The following is a 19,869-nucleotide window of genomic DNA, read 5'->3' on the forward strand; positions in this document are numbered from 1 at the left end:
AAATATTGCTTCAAGAGTTATGAACATTGTCACATAAAATGTAATTGATGATAAGGAATAAGTATTTGAAGTTTGAGTTAGATACCTTTAAAACTAAAAAAGTTATAGTAAAAAATAACATTTTTCTAGTATAAAAATCTAAGTTTATGGGGAGATAATTCTTGCAATATTGGTGCTAGAGTTATGAACCTTGTCACATAACATGTGGATGATGATAAGGTACATATATTTGAAGTATGAGGTTGATCCCTTAAGAAATAAAGAAGTAACAGTAAAAAATAGTATTTTTTAAGGAAAATTCTAAGTTCAAGGGGAGATAAATCTGAAAATATTGGTGCTAGAGTTATGAACCTTGTCACATAAGATGGGGATGATGATAAGGTACATATATTTGAAGTATGAGGTTGATCCCTTAAGAAGTAAAGAAGTTACAGTAAAAAAATAGTATTTTTTTTAGGAAAATTCTAAGTTCAAGGGGAGATAAATCTGAAAATATTGGTGCTAGAGTTATGAACCTTGTCACATAAGATGTGGTTGATGATAAGGAACATATATTTGAAGTTTGAAGTTGATACCTAAAGAAATGACAAAGTTATAGTGAAAAATATTTTACTGCACCAAAACTTTAATCTGAAATCTGGACGCCGGGGCGAGTAGGACAGCTCTCCATATACTTCGTATAGTCGAGCTAAAAAGTAGCCACACAAAAAGCTTAGTGAATGATTAGCATCAAAGGAAATTTATTGTTCCCATAGGCCCCTATTTAGTATCTATATGTCTCCCAAAGGAGACATAATGAGTCTTTATTTCAAATACATATAGAATAGCACTATTTTTAAACACAACCTGTAATATACAGATATTTACCAGCTTTGAAATTCCTCCCTGCTCCATTCAAACTTATGATCCCAGTGTCGCATACCTGAGAAATTAGGAAACAGCTGATTGTAGTCCGAGTTTGGTGTTGTTATAACAATTACTTTGGGTCTAAGTTTACCAAACACCATATCCACTGCTGCCTTCAATACATCAGGATACAGGTGCTCAATTCTAAAATATTTTGAAAAGTGGATGGATGAATGGGAATACTTAAGTGTGTCCATTCATAAATGCAATTTATAAGACACTCTATGGCAACCCAATTATTGCGCTCTGCACATCTTCTCATAATGGTGATCAGTTGTGCCAACTAATATTTTATAAAATTACAGTGTTTAAAAAGTTATGGAGGGGACAAGAAATGTAGACTTTTTAACATTTGATCTTAAAGTCTGCCCTTGACCTTTTGGATAGCAACCCAATTATTGCACTCTGCACATCATCTCATAATGGTGATTAGTTGTGCCAATTTATTTAACAAAACTTTTCAGCGGTTTAAAAGTTATGGAGCAGACACAAAATGTAGACTTTTACACTTAAACCTTAAAGTGTGACCTTGGGGGTAGCAACCCAATTATTGGGCTCTGCACATCATCTCATAATGGTGAGCACTTGTGCAAAGTTATTAAAAAAAACTTAAGGTGCATAAGTACACATGCTGACCAACATTCTTGTAAACTTTCAGCCCTGCAGGTCAAATATTTTTGAGCTATGCATGAACAAGTTGAAAAATGCAAATTTTCATTTACTCAAGGGCAAAAACTCTGACAAAACATATCAATTCACAAGCAAAACCCTAGATGCAAAACTTTACATGCTGATCAACATTCCTGTAAAGTTTCATGACCCTATGTCAAATACTTCTTGAGCTACATGTGACACAAGTTGAAAATTGCAAATTTTTACTAAGTCAAGGACAATAACTCTACAAATACTAAATTAATCTAAACAGAAATACCCAGGTGCACAACTACACATGCTGATCAACATTCCTGTGAAGTTTCATGTCCCTAGGTCAAATACTTTTTGAGCTATGTGCGACACAAGTTTAAAATTGCAAATTTTTATGAAGTCAAGGGCAATAACTCTGAAAAAACAAAATAAATCCACAAGCAAAAACCCCAGGTGCACAACTTCACATGCTGATTAACATTCCTGTAAAGTTTCATGACTCTAGGTCAAATACTTTTTGAGTTACATGCAACACAAATTGAAAATTGTAAATTTTTATTAAGTCAAGGGCAATAACTCTAAAAATACCAAAAAAATGTCCATACAGAAATACCCTGGCGCACAACTTCACATGCTGTGCAACATTCCTGTAAGGTTTCATGACTCTAGGTCAAATACTTTTTGAGTTACATGCGACACAAGTTGAAAATTGCAAAATTTTACTAAGTCAAGGGCAATAACTCTAATAATACTAAATATATCTGCACGAAAATACCCAGGTGCACATCTACACATAATGATAAACATTCCTGTAAGGTTTCATGACTCTAGGTCAAATACTTTTTGAGCTATGTGCAACACAAAATGTGAACGGACTGAAGACAGGATGGACAGACGGAAGTTCTAACGGGACAGTAATAATGAGGCTACTCTATTGTTCTCTCTATTGTTCTTTTTAGCCACACCAAAGAAAATAGCCACATGAAAGCATTATGGAATGAATGACATCAAAGAGAAAGAACAGTTACCTATTGTCCCTCTAGCCACATTATTACTGTCCCGTGAAAGCGGACGGACAGACTGACAGACAAGGGTAAATCTATATCCCCCCCCCCTAAAGTGGGGGCACAAAAACAAGAATGTGTTTGTTCAACACAAATGCCCCCCTGCTCAGATTCTTGTCAGTAATTTATTTCAAAAAATGTTTACCCATTCACAGTTGTGAATAACTCTAACAAAACTGAAAAACCCCAAGTGCATATAACAGTGATGTTAATCATTATTCTTGTAAATCTCAAGCACTCAAGGAACAAATAAGACAACATTATGGAATGGTTTTTACTAAGTCAAGGGCAATTACTTTAGAAATATTGGATAAAACAAGTAAAACCCTGAGTGCACAACTACACATGCTGAAATACATTCCTGTTAAGTTTCATGACTCTAGGTTAAATACATTTTGAGCTAAGCATGACACAAATTGAAAATTGCAAATTTTCACTAAGTCAAGGGCAATAACTCTGACAAAACAGAAAAAATTTAAAAGCGAAACCCCAGGTGCACAACTACACATGCTGATAAACATTCCTGTAAAGTTTCATGACTCTTGATTAAACAAATTTTGACCTATGTGCCACACAAGTTGAAAATTGCAAATTTTTTCTAAGTCAAGGGCAATAAGTCTACAAATACTGAATAAAACCACACGAAAATACCCAGGTGCACAACTTCACACGCTGATCAACATTCCTGTAAAGTTTCATGACTCTAGGTCAAATATTTCTTGAGCTACATGCGACACAAGTTGAAAATTGCAAATTTTCACTAAGTCAAGGGAAATAACTCTACAAATACTAAAAAAATCCACACGAAAATACCCAGGTGCACAAACTACACATGGTGAGCAAAATTCCTGTAAAGTTTCATGATTCTAGGTCAAATACCTTTTGAGTTAAGTGCAACACAAAATGAGGACGGACGGACAAGGGTAAATCTAAATGCCCCCCCCCCCCCCAAAGTGGGGGCACAATAAAGGCTTTATAAGCAAATGCATAAAAATCTATTTTTGACATCCCTTGACTTAATCCAAAAAATATAAAAGATATCTTCCTACCAAATATGTAAGAAATCTGTCAAAAAATATAGGCATTATGGGCAAAAGTGTAAAAATCTTTTTTCAGCACTGGTAACCTTGACCCAACTGACCCCTAACTGACAATCCAAGGATGCAACTTATCATCCTTTCAAATTTAAAAAAATATCAGACAAAAAAAGAAAGGCTGTTTTAGCAAAAGTGTAGAAATCTATTATTGGTGTTCTTGACCTTGACACCCCTAATTCAATCGAAAGGAAGAATAATATGCAAGAAAACAAATTTGGTAGACACTCACAAGAAGATGTTTCATGCTTAATATCTAAGCTCTAGATATTTGGGTTTCTTAAAAGAAGATTTTTTAAGTTATTACTATATACATAAAAGAAAGATCATTGAAACCTCAGGGCGGGGCCAATTTTGACCCTAGGGCTTTTATTTGAACAAACTTGGTACAAACCCTTTAAAATATGTCTTAGCTCTAGCTCTTTGGGATTTTTAAAAGAAGAATTTTTAAAAACTTTTACTATATACATACAGTAAAGTCTCGCTTTATGACCGACCCTAAATTGCGGGCAATTCGATATTACAACCGCTTTTTCCAGGTCCCGATATTTTGCCTATATAATTCAATGGTCATAAGCATGGTTACAAACCAAATATCTTATCTCTAAACATTGTAGTTTCACACAATGAAACATGTGTTTACAAGTCTATATAAATCAAATAACCCACAAGGAGGGACCAATTTTGTTTTCAGAGAGCCCAAACTGGGTTCTGCACATCTCATTATAACTAATATTTTTGCCAAAATGTTTTCTTTCTATTGTTTCTGAAGATGCATACCATTAACTCTGATTTTTTTTCTGATGTTGGGTCTCCCTATTATATAGATATAATAATCAAGCAAATAAAACTGCACTTAAAAATTGTTTAACACTTATCAGTAAACATTCAGCTTTTGAAAAGTTTAGGTAAGGTCTTTCCGATTTCTTTTAAAGAATAGCTTAAAACATATGCCATGAATAAACAAAATTTTTATCATGCTTACAGTTCGACCATGCTGACACCATCACAGCCAATAATAGACTCATCCAGATTAGTTACGCTTCCACAGAATACCTTTACGTCCAATGGCAGTTCCCGCTTTTCTAAGTAATCACAGGTCAATGGTCGAATACTAAATTTGTTCCATTCTAAGAGGCCTTCGTCAAGGTCTACCAGATCCAGTTTCTCTAATGTAGGAATCTGGACAAGGAAACGCGAAATTTTGCACTCAGCACTGCCAAAATCTACAACCTAAGTTAAAGACATAAATTCACATGTAAAAAGGAATGATAGAAGTCAACTCCTGCTATATACCTTTACCGGTTATATTATTTTATTTATAACAAGAACTGTCCTTGGAAGACTAGACAAATGCCCCTATAGCATGGCAATATACGCCCAAATGCAAATCTGCTAAAGTAATCAAAATTTAGAGTAGAAAATTATTTCAGTCCTATAAAAATCAAATGCTATAATTACAAATAATTTTCTTTTTTTTTATTTTATTTTATTTCCTCCCTCTACTTTAATAGCATCAATATCCACACAGACATTTACCTTATGTTCATGATTTTAATTCTACTATTATAAAGCCAACAAAGTGATGCCACATGCTAAATATGTACATTATGCTCTGCATTTTGTAGGTAAGAGGAAATGGTTTCTGAGACATATATAATATAATATAAAATCTGTGGGAAACCCCCTCCCCTCTTCAATTAACAACCACAGATACTCCAGACAACTTCATTGTCCAATGTCCGCCGACTTCTGCATTACAATAACAAGTTTTCATTGAAAACCTGGTTAACAAGGAAGAAGGTCACGTGTCAAAATTAAGGTCAACTGCATGCATGATATTAGAATTCAATTTTATAACTCAAACTTCGCACATAGTCCAAATTTCATGGCTGTACATCAAAAGACAAGAAAGTAGACCATAATCCAAGAAATCCGTGCACCTTCTGTGAAAAGCATGAAACTTGGCAAAGTTTTTGAATGATACAATCATTTTGTTTTAAGCCTGGGATCCGGGTTGTACAAATCCAATATGGCCGCCAAAATCCAAGATGGCCGCCATATATTAAAATTTTCAGAATAGTTTAGTATTTCAGCTTTAGTCATAGCTAGAACAGTATGAAATAGCACCTAATCATTAAATTACACATTGATTTATTTCAAATTCTTAAAATTTTTAGACTATCAGAGTTTTTAAACTGTTAAGTCATGACAGGTCAGTATGAAATAGCACCACTTTACCATATTACACATTTATTTAAATTCAAGCCTTGGATCTAGGTTGTGCAAATTCAAGATGGCTGCCAAAATCCAAGATGTGGCCGCTATATAAAATTTTCAGAATGTTATAGCTTTTCAGCTGTTGTCGTCATTACGGAGCAGTATGAAATAGCACCAATTTATAATTATTGTATTACATATTTATTTATATTCATGCCTCGGATCTAGGTTTTGCAAATCCAAAATGGCTGTCAAAGTCAATGTCAAAGATGGCCAACATATTAAAATTTTCAGATTATTTTAGTTTTTCAGCTGTAATCATTTTCAGATTAGTATAAACTAGAACTGCCACTATCATGGCCTGAATACCCCCGCATACCACTTTGTCAGAATCAACAGTGGCCATTTAGAGCTCAAGGACAACCTCCCTGCCAAATCTGAGGTTACTAAGCCAGTGCATTGCTAAGTTATGTATTCTACATGCTTCAAATGTGAAAATGTCAAAATCAATACATTGCGGACAGGACATTCTTTAGCAATTGAGAAGAAAAGCTTTTTTTTGTCAAGGTCCCTGTGACCTTGACCTTTGACCCAGTGACCTCAAAATCAATAGGGGTCACCTTATAGTCATGATCAACATCCATGCCAAATATGAAGACTGTGGGTCAAAGGAATCTTAAGTTAATGGGTGGACAAAATTTTTGAAGTCAAAGTCCCTATGACCTTGACCTTTGATCCAGTGACCTCAAAATAAAAAGGGGTCATCTACTAATCATGATCAACATCCATGCCAAATATGAAGACTGTGGGTCAAAGGAATCTAAAGTTATTGGGCAGACAAACTTTTTGAAGTCAAAGTCCCTGTGACCTTGACCTTTGACCTGGTGACCTCAAAATCAATAGGGGTCATCTACTAATCATGACTAACCTCCATTCCAAATATGAAAACTGTGGGTCAAAGGAATCTTAAGTTATTGGGCGGACAAGCTTTTTGAAGTCAAGGCCCCTGTGACCTTTGACCTGGTGACCTCAAAGTCTATAGGGGTCATCTACTTATCATGACTAGCCTCCATGCCAAATATGAAGACTGTCGGTCAAAGGAATCTTAAGTTATAGGGCGGACAAGCTTTTTGAAGTAAAGGCCCCTGTGATCTTGACCTTTGACCTGGTGACCTCAAAGTCAATAGGGGTCATCTACTAATCATGACTAACCTCAATACCAAATATGAAGACTATGGGTCAAAGGAATCTTAAGTTATTGGGCGGACAAGCTTTTTGAAGTAAAGGCCCCTGTGACCTTGACCTTTGACCTGGTGACCTCAAAATCAATAGGGGTCATCTACTTATCATGACTAGCCTCCATGCCAAATATGGAGACTGTGGGTCAAAGGAATCTTAATTTATTAGGCAGACAAGCTTTTTGAAGTCAAGGCCCCTGTGACCTTGACCTTTGACCTGGTGACCTCAAAGTCAATTGGGGTCATCTACTAATCATGACTAACCTCAATGCCAAATATGAAGACGTTGTATATATATTTTACACTTCCAAATTAGCATGTGGCAGCCGTTGCCACTTGGGATGGAAGAAAGCAGTCTTTTATCGAGTTTAGAGTCTTTGTTACATGTAGATTCTAGACTGCAGACATTTGAGAAGAAAATATACCACATCTCACAAAATAAAATTTTGGCGTGTTCCAGTGGTACTTATGTTTTCAAGAAGAAAGGCCAATAGCAACAGTTTATGGTGAATGCCAAAGTGATGGAAAAAATGAGACAAGCAGAAGGTAATCTTGCCCGCATTACTGAAGAAGATTTGAATTCGTCTGCTGGCAGTGCCAGAGAAAAAAATTTCAGAAGGTATTGACATTTTGTGACATCGCCAAAATGTTTGAAATTAGCCGACAGTTCAGAGCATGGTTGGCGTGTTGACTGAACAAGAATACAAGTCCCATCCATTGGTGGAAAACTCAGACGATTAGAAGAAAATCTACAAGGCACAAATTCAAGCAGATAGGAAGGTTCGTCAGGAGCGTCAAGTAAGAGCTTTTTTACCATACCCTGCTACTAAAGCGTCGCCAGCTACAGATAGTCGTCCTCCCAATCAACAGACATCAAACAGGAAACCATGCAGGGCTATGCTTCAAGTGTGTGAAACCTGGGCATTGACGGGCAGACTGCTGCATGGACTTGCCGGCTGATAAGAATGGCAATGCACAGATAAGTATAAACTATGGTTCATTTTTGATAAATGAAGTTGAGGAGTCTGATAACTTTAATATTGAGAAAATGAAGTTAAGCTATAAATGCTCTAATAATTTGATTAAGAATGTTTCACATATGTATGACAACGATAAGTTTTAGATAAAGTAGTGTCTCCGGATGGGAGATTACATAATTGCATTAAGCACTGGCAAGAGGCGGAGCCAGGTGAATATATTTTAAGTGTAGTTTCAGAAGTATAAGTTGCCTTTTAAAACGTTACCAAAATCTGTTGAACTGAGAAATAATAGGTCTGCCAGAGAAAATGCTGTATTTGTTTTGAGTGAGATTCGAACCCTTCTCACTAAAGGTCGTATAGAAGAAGTTGCTTAGGCACCTTTTGTGGTAAACCCGTTAACTGTTGCTTACAATAGGCATGGTAAACCGAGGTAAGTCTTAGAATGCTGACATTTTAACCCAGATCAATTCAAGTACAAATTTTGTTATGAAAGTCATGACTTGGCTAGGCAAAACTTTTCAAAACGTTTGATATTAAAGGGGCATATCATCATATTATGATTTTCCCCCAACATGCTACTTATTTAGGTTTTTCATGGACAGAATTGGGACAGAAGAGATATTTTGTGTTTCAGGTTTTGCCGTTCGGTATATCTACCGCCGGATATATATTTACTAAGATATTACAGGTAGTAATCAAGAAATGGAGAAATTTGGGGATGAAAATCATTTTGTTTTTAGATGATGGTTTAGGTGGAGCTAGCTCTCTTGAGATGGCTAGGGAAAACAGTATTTTTGCTAAAAAAGATTTGATTAGTTTCGGTTTTCTGTTAGCCGAAGGTAAGTGTCAGTGGGAGCCGACCCAGCAAACTATTTGGGTAGGCTATTTTTGGAATACATGTGAGGGTGTGCTGAAAGTAACGCAAGAAAGAATAGATCAGACCGAATCATTATTACAGTTTTTTATTACTTCTGTATGCAAGGGCATAGTTTTGTTTTCGGTCAAAAAGATAGCATGTTTAACGGGTCAGTTGATATCGATGATGAGTGTTTTTGGTTCTGTAGTGAGACTCAGAACCAGATATTTATATGAATGTGTAAATAGCAGAGCAAGCTGGAATGCTCCAGTCAAAATAAGCAGTGGTGCATTTGATGAGCTTATTTATTGGCGTGGAAATATTAGAAATTTGAACAAGGTTCGTTATTTTCTGAAATAAGTGATACGGCAAATGTCTTTGTTGACGCCAGTGGAGCTGGAAGTTGTAATTATGCAAACGTCTTTGTTGACGCCAGTGGAGCTGGAAGTTGTAATTATGCATATGTCTTTGTTGATGCCAGTGGAGCTGGAAGTTGTAATTATGCAAACGTCTTTGTTGACCCCAGTGGAGCTCGAAGTTGTAATTATGCAAATGTCTTTGTTGATGCCAGTGGAGCTGGAAGTTGTAATTATGCAAAAGTCTTTGTTGACGCCAGTGGAGCTGGAAGTTGTAATTATGCATATGTCTTTGTTGATGCCAGTGGAGCTGGAAGTTGTAATTATGCATATGTCTTTGTTGATGCCAGTGGAGCTGGAAGTTGTAATTATGCAAAAGTCTTTGTTTACGCCAGTGGAGCTGGAAGTTGTAATTATGCAAAAGTCTTTGTTGATGCCAGTGGAGCTGGAAGTTGTAATTATGCAAACGTCTTTGTTGACGCCAGTGGAGCTGGAAGTTGTAATTATGCAAACGTCTTTGTTGATGCCAGTGGAGCTGGAAGTTGTAATTATGCAAACGTCTTGGTCGACGCCAGTGGAGCTCGAAGTTGTAATTATGCAAACGTCTTTGTTGATGCCAGTGGAGCTCGAAGTTGTAATTATGCAAACGTCTTTGTTGACGCCAGTGGAGCTGGAAGTTGTAATTATGCAAACGTCTTTGTTGACGCCAGTGGAGCTGGAAGTTGTAATTATGCAAAAGTCTTTGTTGACGCAAGTATAGTCTGATTTTATTGACTTGTCAATTATGAATACATCATAGGACTCATTTAAATATTCGATCCCACTTCGGTTTGGTCCGTGTAGTTTACGAGAATTAATGTGGAATATATTAGTCATGGATTGAAAGTCACGCCAGCTTAATGTGAAGGTTTCGTTAATTCACAATAGGACAGTCGGTAAAGAGAATGCCTGATAGTTGAGAGGTCTGTTTTAGTACTCTTTCTATATTTTTTGCAGTATATTTTAATGGAACAGATTTGTAGTGTGTTTTACGGCATTGAAAAGACATTTATTGATTTTAATCCGTTTTAATTTTAACCATGAATTCTTAAAAAACATGTTATTTAAAAAGAGTATATACATAACAAAATTAAGCAAAACATAATAAAAAAACGAACATAAAATAATCATATATAGATTCAATAATGGTGAAAGTATTAATAAGAAAAAAACATGGACCAACGCGGCCTCGAACTTAAAACACGTGTGGCACTTAGATTATGAACTCGTGATTTACCCTATTGCGCTATAGCGCTGAGTACACTTAGTTTAGAGATACAAATTAAATTGATTTTGATTGATTTGATTTAAACATATTTTATTGCCAAAAATAAGACATATACATACATGTAGACAGTTACAATACAATGACATGACATATTTGGCAAAAGGGTTGACCCACAAGTTTTCTCAACATTCAGAGCAACGGGTCTTCCCTGAACAAATTAAATTAAATTCCATCGTACAGCGCACATCTCACGGAACTTACCTAACATCTACCGAAGATTAATATACTGTGTGCATCGACCGTGTAATCAGTATGTAATTGACAGGTTAATAAAACCAAACAATAATGTAGGTTTTGGGGGTTACATACAGGTTATTGCAGACAGCGATGTTATCGGTTCTTGGTTAGAATCTGAGAGCATTTTGAGTTCCACCTGGCGTGAGCTTGAGTCTGTATATAGGGTAGTACACTCAAATATACCTAATCTCCATGGTAAAGATGTGTTGATAAACACAGATCATAAAAATGTGTGTAGTGTGTTGCAAAATGGTAGTAGCATATAAGAAAAAGAAATGACCCCCTGGGGCGGGGCCAATTTTGACCCCAGGGCTTTTAATTGAACAAACTTGATAGACACTCACTAGAAGATGTTTCATGCCAAATATCTAAGCTCTACCCTTTTGGGTTTTTTAAAAGAAGATATTTTAAGTTTTTTCTTTCGGTTCGGTTGCCATGGCAACTAGAGTTCTGCATTGAATTAAATTCTTTGAACAAATTTTAAAGGTGACCATCAAAGGACCATTCCTGTGAAGTTTGGATGAAATTGGCTTAGCGGTTTATGAGCAGATGTCGTTTAAAGTAAAAGTTTATGGAAGACGGACGGACGACAGACGGACAAAAAGTCATCACAAAAATAATATTTTTTAAACAAAATTTTAAGTTCAAGAAGAAATAAAACTAAATATATAGGTGCTAGAGTTATGAACCTTGTCACATAACATGTGGTTAATGATAAGGTACATATATTTGAAGTATGAAGTTTATCCCTTAAGAAATAAATAAGTAACAGTAAAAAATAATATTTTTTAAGGAAAATTCTAAGTTCAAGGGGAAATAAATCTGAAAATATTGGTGCTAGAGTTATGAACCTTGTCACATAACATGTGGTTGATGATAAGGAACATATTTTGAAGTATGAAGTTGATACCTTAAGAAATGACAAAGTTATAGTGAAAAATATTTTACTGCACCAAAACTTTTAATCTGAAATCTGGACGCGGACGCCAACGCGAGTAGGACAGCTCTCCATATACTTTGTATAGTCGAGCTAAAAACTGGGCCGGAACCAGTAAAACAACTGTAACATCAGACCTTAAATCGGATCCCACAGTATCATGGACTACATATTAATGGTGTATTCCAAATATCTAGAGGGTGTGATAAAAAGTTGCTGAGAAAAAATTTCTTACCACTGACCAATGTTGGAAATTTATCAAAGTCGGTAAACAGGAAGTGGATGAATGACAGACCTGAAATCCAATCCCACAGTATGGGACCATGTGATAATGCTGTATACCGAATATCTAGAGGCTGTGATAAGTAGTTGCTGAAAAAACTGTTATGAAAATTAAATTTCTTACCATTGACCATTAATGACCAAAATTGAACTAAGTCGGTAAAAAGGAAAGTGGATGAGCGACAGACCTGAAATTGAATCTAACCAAATGAGAGCTCATGCTGTATACCAAATATCAAGAGGCTGTGATAAGTAGTTGCAAAGAAAACTGTAACGAAAATTGTCCCCCCGCCTGCCCGCCCGATGCCAAACATTCACCATTATATAACCCGGGTTTGCGACAAAAATATTATAATCGGCAAAAAATGTTTGTTTTTTTTGGGGGGGAGCCAACGCCTAAGAGCGTTATACATACTGAGGTTAGCGTTATAACAGAGCAGCAGTGTATGTGTATCACAATATTATAACCCACTTTATAGGATTTTGTGAAAACAAAGCCTTAATGGGGAGAAATAGAATTTGTTTAAAGAATAAATAGCAACATGCTGGTCTTTATAAATTTCAATAATGTCATCCATGATGCATTGTATGAAGAGTAGCATTTATAAAGACAAGGGGACAAGCTTACTCAAGTATAACCTTTTCAAACTGTGTTTGTAGGGGTGTAATTAAACAAGAGGGCCATGATGGCCCTAGATCGCTCACCTGACTTATCAAACTCATCCAAACAATTACCTAGACAAGCATTCTGACCAAGTCTCATGACAGGTGAGTCAAAAATGTGACCACTACAGTGTTAACAAGAATTATCCATATTTGAGCAGTGCGACCTAGCTTTTTTACCCAGGTGACACATATTCAAACTTGACCTAGAAATCATCAAAACAAACTTTCATACCAATTTCCAGGATACTTGGATCAAAACAGTAGCAACTAGAGTGTTAACAAGATTTTTCTATTTTTAGCTCCGGTGACCTAGTTTCACATGCGATTTCGAACTCATCCAAGCAATTACCTAGACAAGCATCCTGACCAAGTTTGATGATAATTGAGTCGAAAATGTGACCACTAGAATGTTAACAAGGTTTTTCCATATTTGAGCAGTGTGACCTAGTTTTTCACCCAAGATGACCCATGTTCGAACTTGACTTAGAAATCATCAAAACAAACTTTCAGACCAATTAACAGAATATTTGGATCACAACAGTAGCCACTAGAGTGTTAACAAGATTTTTCTATTTTTAGCTCCGGTGACCTACTTTTTCATCCGAGATGACCCATGTTCAATTTATTCCCAGCAATGACCTAGACAAGTTTCCTGACCAAGTTTGATGACAATTGAGTCAAAATTGTGACCACTAGAGTGTTAACAAGGTTTTTCTATTTTTGGCTCCTGTGACCTAGTTTTTCATCCGAGATGACCCATGTTCGAACTCATCCGAGCTATCACCTAGACAAGCATCCTGACCAAGTTTGATGATGATTGAGGCAAAATTGTGACCTCTAGAGTGTTAACATGGTTTTTCTATTTTTAGCTCCTGTGACCTAGTTTTTCATTCGAAATGACCCATGTTTGAACTCATCCATGCTTTCACCTAGACAAGCATCTTGACCAAGTTTGATGATGACTGATGCAAAAATGTGACCGCTAGAGTGTTAGCAAGGTTTTTCTATTTTTAGCTCCGGTGACATACTTTTTCATCCGAGATGACCCATGTTCGAACTCATCCAAGCTTTCACCTAGACAAGCATCTTGACCAAGTTTGATGATGATTGATTCAAAAATGTGACCGCTAGAGTGTTAACAAGGTTTTTCTATTTTTAGCTCCGGTGACCTAGTTTTTCATCCGAGATGACCCATGTTCGAACACATCCGAGCTATCAACTAGAGAAGCATCCTGACCAAGTTTGATGATGATTGGGTCAAAAATGTGACCACTAGAGTGTTCACAAGGTTTTTCTATTTATAGCTCCTGTGACCTAGTTTTTCATCAGAGATGACCCATGTTCGAACTCATCCAAGCAATTGACTAGACAAGCATTCTGACCAAGTTTGATGATGATTGGTTCCAAAATGTGACCGCTAGTGTTCACAAGGTTTTTCTATTTATAGCTCCTGTGACCTAGATTTTCATCAGAGATGACCCATGTTCGAACTCATCCAAGCAATTGACTAGACAAGCATTCTGACCAAGTTTGATGATGATTGGTTCCAAAATGTGACCGCTAGAGTGTTCACAAGCAATTGTGGACGTACGACGGACGACAGACGACAGACATTCACCGATCCTAATAGCTCACCCTGAGCAAGTTTATACATAATACAATTATGTAACATGATTTTAAGAAAAAGTTGAAAGAATTATAGTTTTACAGATTATGAATACTTACATGTTTAACATTATATTTTGCTAACTCTTGTTTCACATAGAAATATCTCTGTATATACAGTCTTGGTTCAAACACAGGTCCTCCAAATACCTCTTCACATTCTGACGATTTTGGCCTTTCCTTCCCCTCCGCTGATTCAGCCATGATATTTGTATCAACTTTTGCCACTACAAATAAAACAAGCAATTATCAAGTATTACAAGCCATACAAAAGTCCCCTACCAGTTGCAACCCCAGCAACATTCTAAAGGGCCATGGCCATTCAATTATGACATTGTGTAAGACATGAATGAACTAAAATCTTCTGAGTTCTTCATTTTATAAAATTACAGACACCCACAAGAAAACCCTCTAACAGGGAAAACTTCCCTATACAAGGCAAGAAGAGATGTTCGAATAGTTGAAATCGTTCATATAATTACAGTCAAACTTGTCATAGTGACGTACTGATTTAAACGACTTCCTGTCATATACGACCCTATTTCAGACTGCCCAACGTAAATTACTATGTTTGTTTGTTTGTTTGATTGGGTGTAATGTCACACCGACTCAGAATAGGTTGCATGGCGACGTTCCAACTTTACTGGTGGAGGAAGACCTCAGATGTTCTTCCGTGCATTATTTCAGGCACAAACGGGCACCTGAGTAGAACCACTGACGTACTGTAAGCTAGCTGGACAGCTTCCTCACATGAAAGAATCCAAAGTCCCTGTCGGGATTCGAAACCACAGCAGTGAGGGGCAAGTCACTGTATTAAACAACTCCCTGTCTGATGCGACTAACGACCATAAATTTTGCGTCCCGTAGTACATATGCAGCTTAATTAAATGACTTTTTGTACATATTTAACAGTCAATATCATGTGAAAAAAGATGCTAATAGCATTTAACACATTGAAGAACACAACAGCGCTCGAAGCATTATTGTATCAAACTAGAAATGTGTCCATAGGACACGGATGCCCCCACACGCCACTGTTCTGTCAATCTTATGACTCTAGGTCAAATATTTTTTGGACTACATGTGCCACAAGTTGAAAACTAAAAATCAACAAAGGGCCATAATTCTGTTAAATTTGGTCACAGCAAAAATTCTTTCCTTAACTACCATCTACACATTAAGGTTGTTCATCCCTGGAAGTTTAAGCAAAATCTGCCATCCGGTTTAAGAGGAGTTGCGTTCACAAAATTTCTACATAGTATATAGTGAAAAAATCAACAAAGGGCCATAATTCTTTTAAATTTGGTCGCAGCAAAAATTCCTTCCTTTACTACCATCTACACATTAAGGTTGTTCATCCCTGGAAGTTTAAGCAAAATCTGCCATCCGGTTTAAGAGGAGTTGCGTTCACAAAATTTCTACATAGTATATAGTGAAAAAAAATCAACAAAGGGCCATAATTCTTTTAAATTTGGTCGCAGCAAAAATTCCTTCCTTTACTACATCTACACATTAAGGTTTGATCATCCCTGGAAGTTTTAAGCAAAATCTGCCATCCGGTTTAAGAGGAGTTGCGTTCACAAAATTTCTACATAGTATATAGTGAAAAAATCAACAAAGGGCCATAATTCTGTTAAATTTGGTCGCAGCAAAAATTCCTTCCTTTACTACCATCTACACATTAAGGTTGTTCATCCCTGGAAGTTTAAGCAAAATCTGCCATCCGGTTTAAGAGGAGTTGCGTTCACAAAATTTCTACATAGTATATAGTGAAAAAATCAACAAAGGGCCATAATTCTGTAAAATTTGATCGCAGCAAAAATTCCTTCCTTTACTACCATCTACACATTAAGGTTGTTCATCCCTGGAAGTTTAAGCAAAATCTGCCATCCGGTTTAAGAGGAGTTGCGTTCACAAGATTTCGGGACGTACGGACGGACGGACACTCGGACGGACAAGTGCAACGCTATATGCTCCCACTCTGTGGGGGCATAACAAGTTAATTAGCAATTATTATGCATTTTCACAGCTCCCTGACTATATCATTGCTGATTGCAAAAATAAACTAGAACGATCGCTGAATGCGATTCATACCCCCACCAATGTCCTTGACAGAAGACAACTTGGAAAGGTGGTTAAGGGAATAACTTTAGTGGTACAAATACATATACATAATAAAAAGAAATTATCTCTGGTGAAAAAAAGACTAACTGTACTGGTAATAGTATAAATAAATATTATTAAATCATGTTCGAAACAGTTACAAATAACCTTTCATTTTCCCAATGTACTAAACAATTTCTAAGTCAATTTTTGACCTTCAAGTGTGGCCTTGACCATAAGCCGGCACAAGGGTAAGATGGATTCTGCACATTGCCCAGTTGGGGTGAACATTTGAGTAAAGTTTGAAGAAAATCCTTCCATTAGTATAGAATTTATAGAGCGGACACAACATATTGCGTAGTATCGATTGTATGAAAATTTAAAGACTTAAAAAGGGGCATAACTTTGTCAAAATGTAATACAGAGTTATGAAACTTGACCTTCATATCTTCACGTGTGACCTTGACCTTAAGCCAGCAAAAGGTAAATTGATCTGCACATAACCCTTTGAGGTACATTTGAGTAAAGTTTGAAGAAAAAATTCTCACATTAGCATAGGATTATATGAGCGACCACAACATATTTGTCTAATATATTGATTGTATGTTGAAATTTGAAGACTTAAAAAGGGGCATAACTTTGTTAAAATGCAATACAGAGTTATGACAACTTGACCAGCATATCCTTAATGTGAACTTCATATATATTTTTAAGTTTTCAAGCAAAATTCCTTTTCTAGTTTTCAGACATATTCAATATCATGTTAAATTTAAGAATATTTTTCTAAGTCTATTTTTTACCTTCAAGTTGTGACTTGACCTTTAAGCCGGCAAAAGGGTGACATGGGTTCTGCACTCCCCTTTGTTGAGGTTAACATTTGAGCCAAGTTTGAAGAAATTTTCAATTAGTGTAGGACTTACAGAGCGGACACAACATACTGTCTTATATTTGATTGTTTGATATTTGACCTTCAATTGTGACCTTGACTTTGAGCTGACACAAGGGCAACATGGGTTCTGCACATCCCCTTGTTGAGGTGAACATTTGAGCCAAGTTTGAAGAAAATCCTTCAATTGGTAAAGGATTAATAGAGCGGACATGAAAATAGAGACGGACGGACCGACCGACCGACGCGACAAAGCGAATCCATTATAGCCCCCTATAAACAAAAGTTATATTCATATTTTAAGTTTTAATAAACCTCTAACATTTTTTCCTTTTACTATTTATAGTTAAGTTGCAATAGTTATTTAAACAGTCTAAGGTTAATTTTAAGCAGCTTAGTGTTAGACATGGCCACCTGCTTTTGTATATGTTTTGGGTGAATTTTCATAATTCATAGACATTAAAATAATTAATCAAAATTACTAATTTTTTCAAATGTGTATCAATTATTGATTGACAGAAAAATATCAACGATACATCAATATCATCTCTATCGATGACAGCTCTAATTTAAATGAAGGTGGAATATAGAAAAATGACCATCTCGCAGGTTCCTAGCACTTGATATTAAGTTAATCATGTAAGAGACATGGTTATTGTACTAGTTACTTCCCCTGAAATAGGGTCTTTTTTAAATCTTTGATTAAATACAAAGTAACCGCAGTGCACAGTTTTCAAAGTTTCATCCGAAATACTGAATATTAAATTCTAAGAAAATAACAGGAGATGTATGACAGACAGTTTGTTGAACATTTTTGAAAATACTGTTGATTGCATTATTTAGTGATATTTTTAAAAGAATTGGGCTTATTCTGGAGTATCCTGCACCTTTATGAAGATGGCCCATATTAGTATATTTCAGGTGTGATTTTTTTTAGCTGTGGGTAAAATTAAATTGCTGTTAGTCACTATTTTTAGAAGCAATGCATGCAAACGGGTATGATTGAATACTGAATATAAATTCATATTCGTGAAAATGAAGAGAATACCGAATATGAATATAATTTTCATAAAATTGTGGCGTAGGGTCAAATATTTACACTATAATTACCATATACCTAAGTGAATATTTGTTACTTGAAAAAATAAAGTATAAATAGTAGTTTATAAACCTTATGTTTTATATACATGTATACAATATCAAAACAATGTTCATATTTGGAATTCTTATCATTCTGGTATCTTCCTGGTCACAATAATTTGCAACCAATGCATTAAATTCATTTACTACATGCTTTTACATGTGGTTTATAGAAATATATTGGTGAAATATAAAACAGATATTTCACTGTTTGAAATAGTGAAATTGTCAATTTGATATTTTTCACTGTTGTACCTTGCTTCAGTGAAATACCAGCGTGCACAGTACTTGAAACCAACTTAATGATGTGACATCGTAAATGACTTCACGTTATATTTATTTGGTACACTTTTCATTAAGTATAAGGTCAAAAGGCCTTTTTTTACGTCTCTTTGCATATAATTAAAAGAAAATTTGTTTAGTTTAGTGTAAGATTGAAATATATTTCATCTTGTGAAAACCAAAAGTTTATATTTCACTTGTGGCTGCGCCACTCATGAAATATACACTTTTATTGCTCACTCGGTGAAATATATCCCATTCTTACACTGAACTAAACAAATATCCTCTATTTACTTTCATTCAATGACATGATGCAAGTAAATAATAATAGTCTTTGTTTACGAAACTATTTCAGACAAAGTTCATTTATATCTATTTGATATTCATATTAGGTATCCTCGTTCTTATTCATGAATATGAATGACTGTGAGTACAGTATAGCAAGTCACAGTTACTAAATAAAATTACTTAACAAATTTAAACTAAATTTTAGGGCTATTATTTTTTATATAAAAGGTTAGAAATAAAAGAGAAAAAATCTTTTGTATTCAAATACGTATTTTGGCAATGGTGGCTAAATTATATACCATAAATGTAATGTTAAATTTTACTGAGCAAATTTTAACCAGCATAAATGTAAGTTATAGTTTGAAATATCTATTTCTATACTTTTATGAGCTATTTAATATACTGTATAAATAATAATGTTCATTTTCATCTTTCTCGTTCCTATTCGGGTATCTTTCTGTTCACAGCAATTAATTTACAACCAAAAGATCAGAAAATCAAAACCAAGACCCCAAAATCAATAGCGGTCATCTACTAGTTATGACCAATCACTATGTGGTGGGTGTTTACTTGATATATTGGATATAAACTTGTCAACAACTCCCAGCTGGCACAAAGGTGACATGTGACGTGCGCACGAGATACTATGTCGTGGCCATAAGATACAAAGTTGTGACAAGAGTTACTAAGTCGTGGC

General features: G+C 35.6%; 1 protein-coding gene across 3 annotated transcripts in view; it reads right to left on the reverse strand.

The window, feature by feature from the left end:
• Positions 1-19,869, reverse strand: part of LOC132728314 (small RNA 2'-O-methyltransferase-like) — a 50,178-nt gene that overhangs the window by 28,220 nt on the left and 2,089 nt on the right. For all 3 annotated transcript variants that reach the window (XM_060713956.1, XM_060713955.1, XM_060713957.1), the window contains exons 2-4: positions 14,534-14,700; positions 4,695-4,942; positions 868-1,050 (exon numbers count right to left, since the gene is read on the reverse strand). In XM_060713956.1, the coding sequence (XP_060569939.1) occupies positions 868-1,050; positions 4,695-4,942; positions 14,534-14,677 (575 nt within the window). In that variant the 5' untranslated portion in view covers positions 14,678-14,700. The remainder of the gene's footprint in view (positions 1-867; positions 1,051-4,694; positions 4,943-14,533; positions 14,701-19,869) is intronic.

The sequence above is a fragment of the Ruditapes philippinarum genome, unplaced genomic scaffold (assembly GCF_026571515.1).
Source record: "Ruditapes philippinarum isolate M1 unplaced genomic scaffold, ASM2657151v2 ctg583_1_1_1_1, whole genome shotgun sequence".
Classification (NCBI taxonomy): Eukaryota; Metazoa; Mollusca; class Bivalvia; order Venerida; family Veneridae; genus Ruditapes; species Ruditapes philippinarum.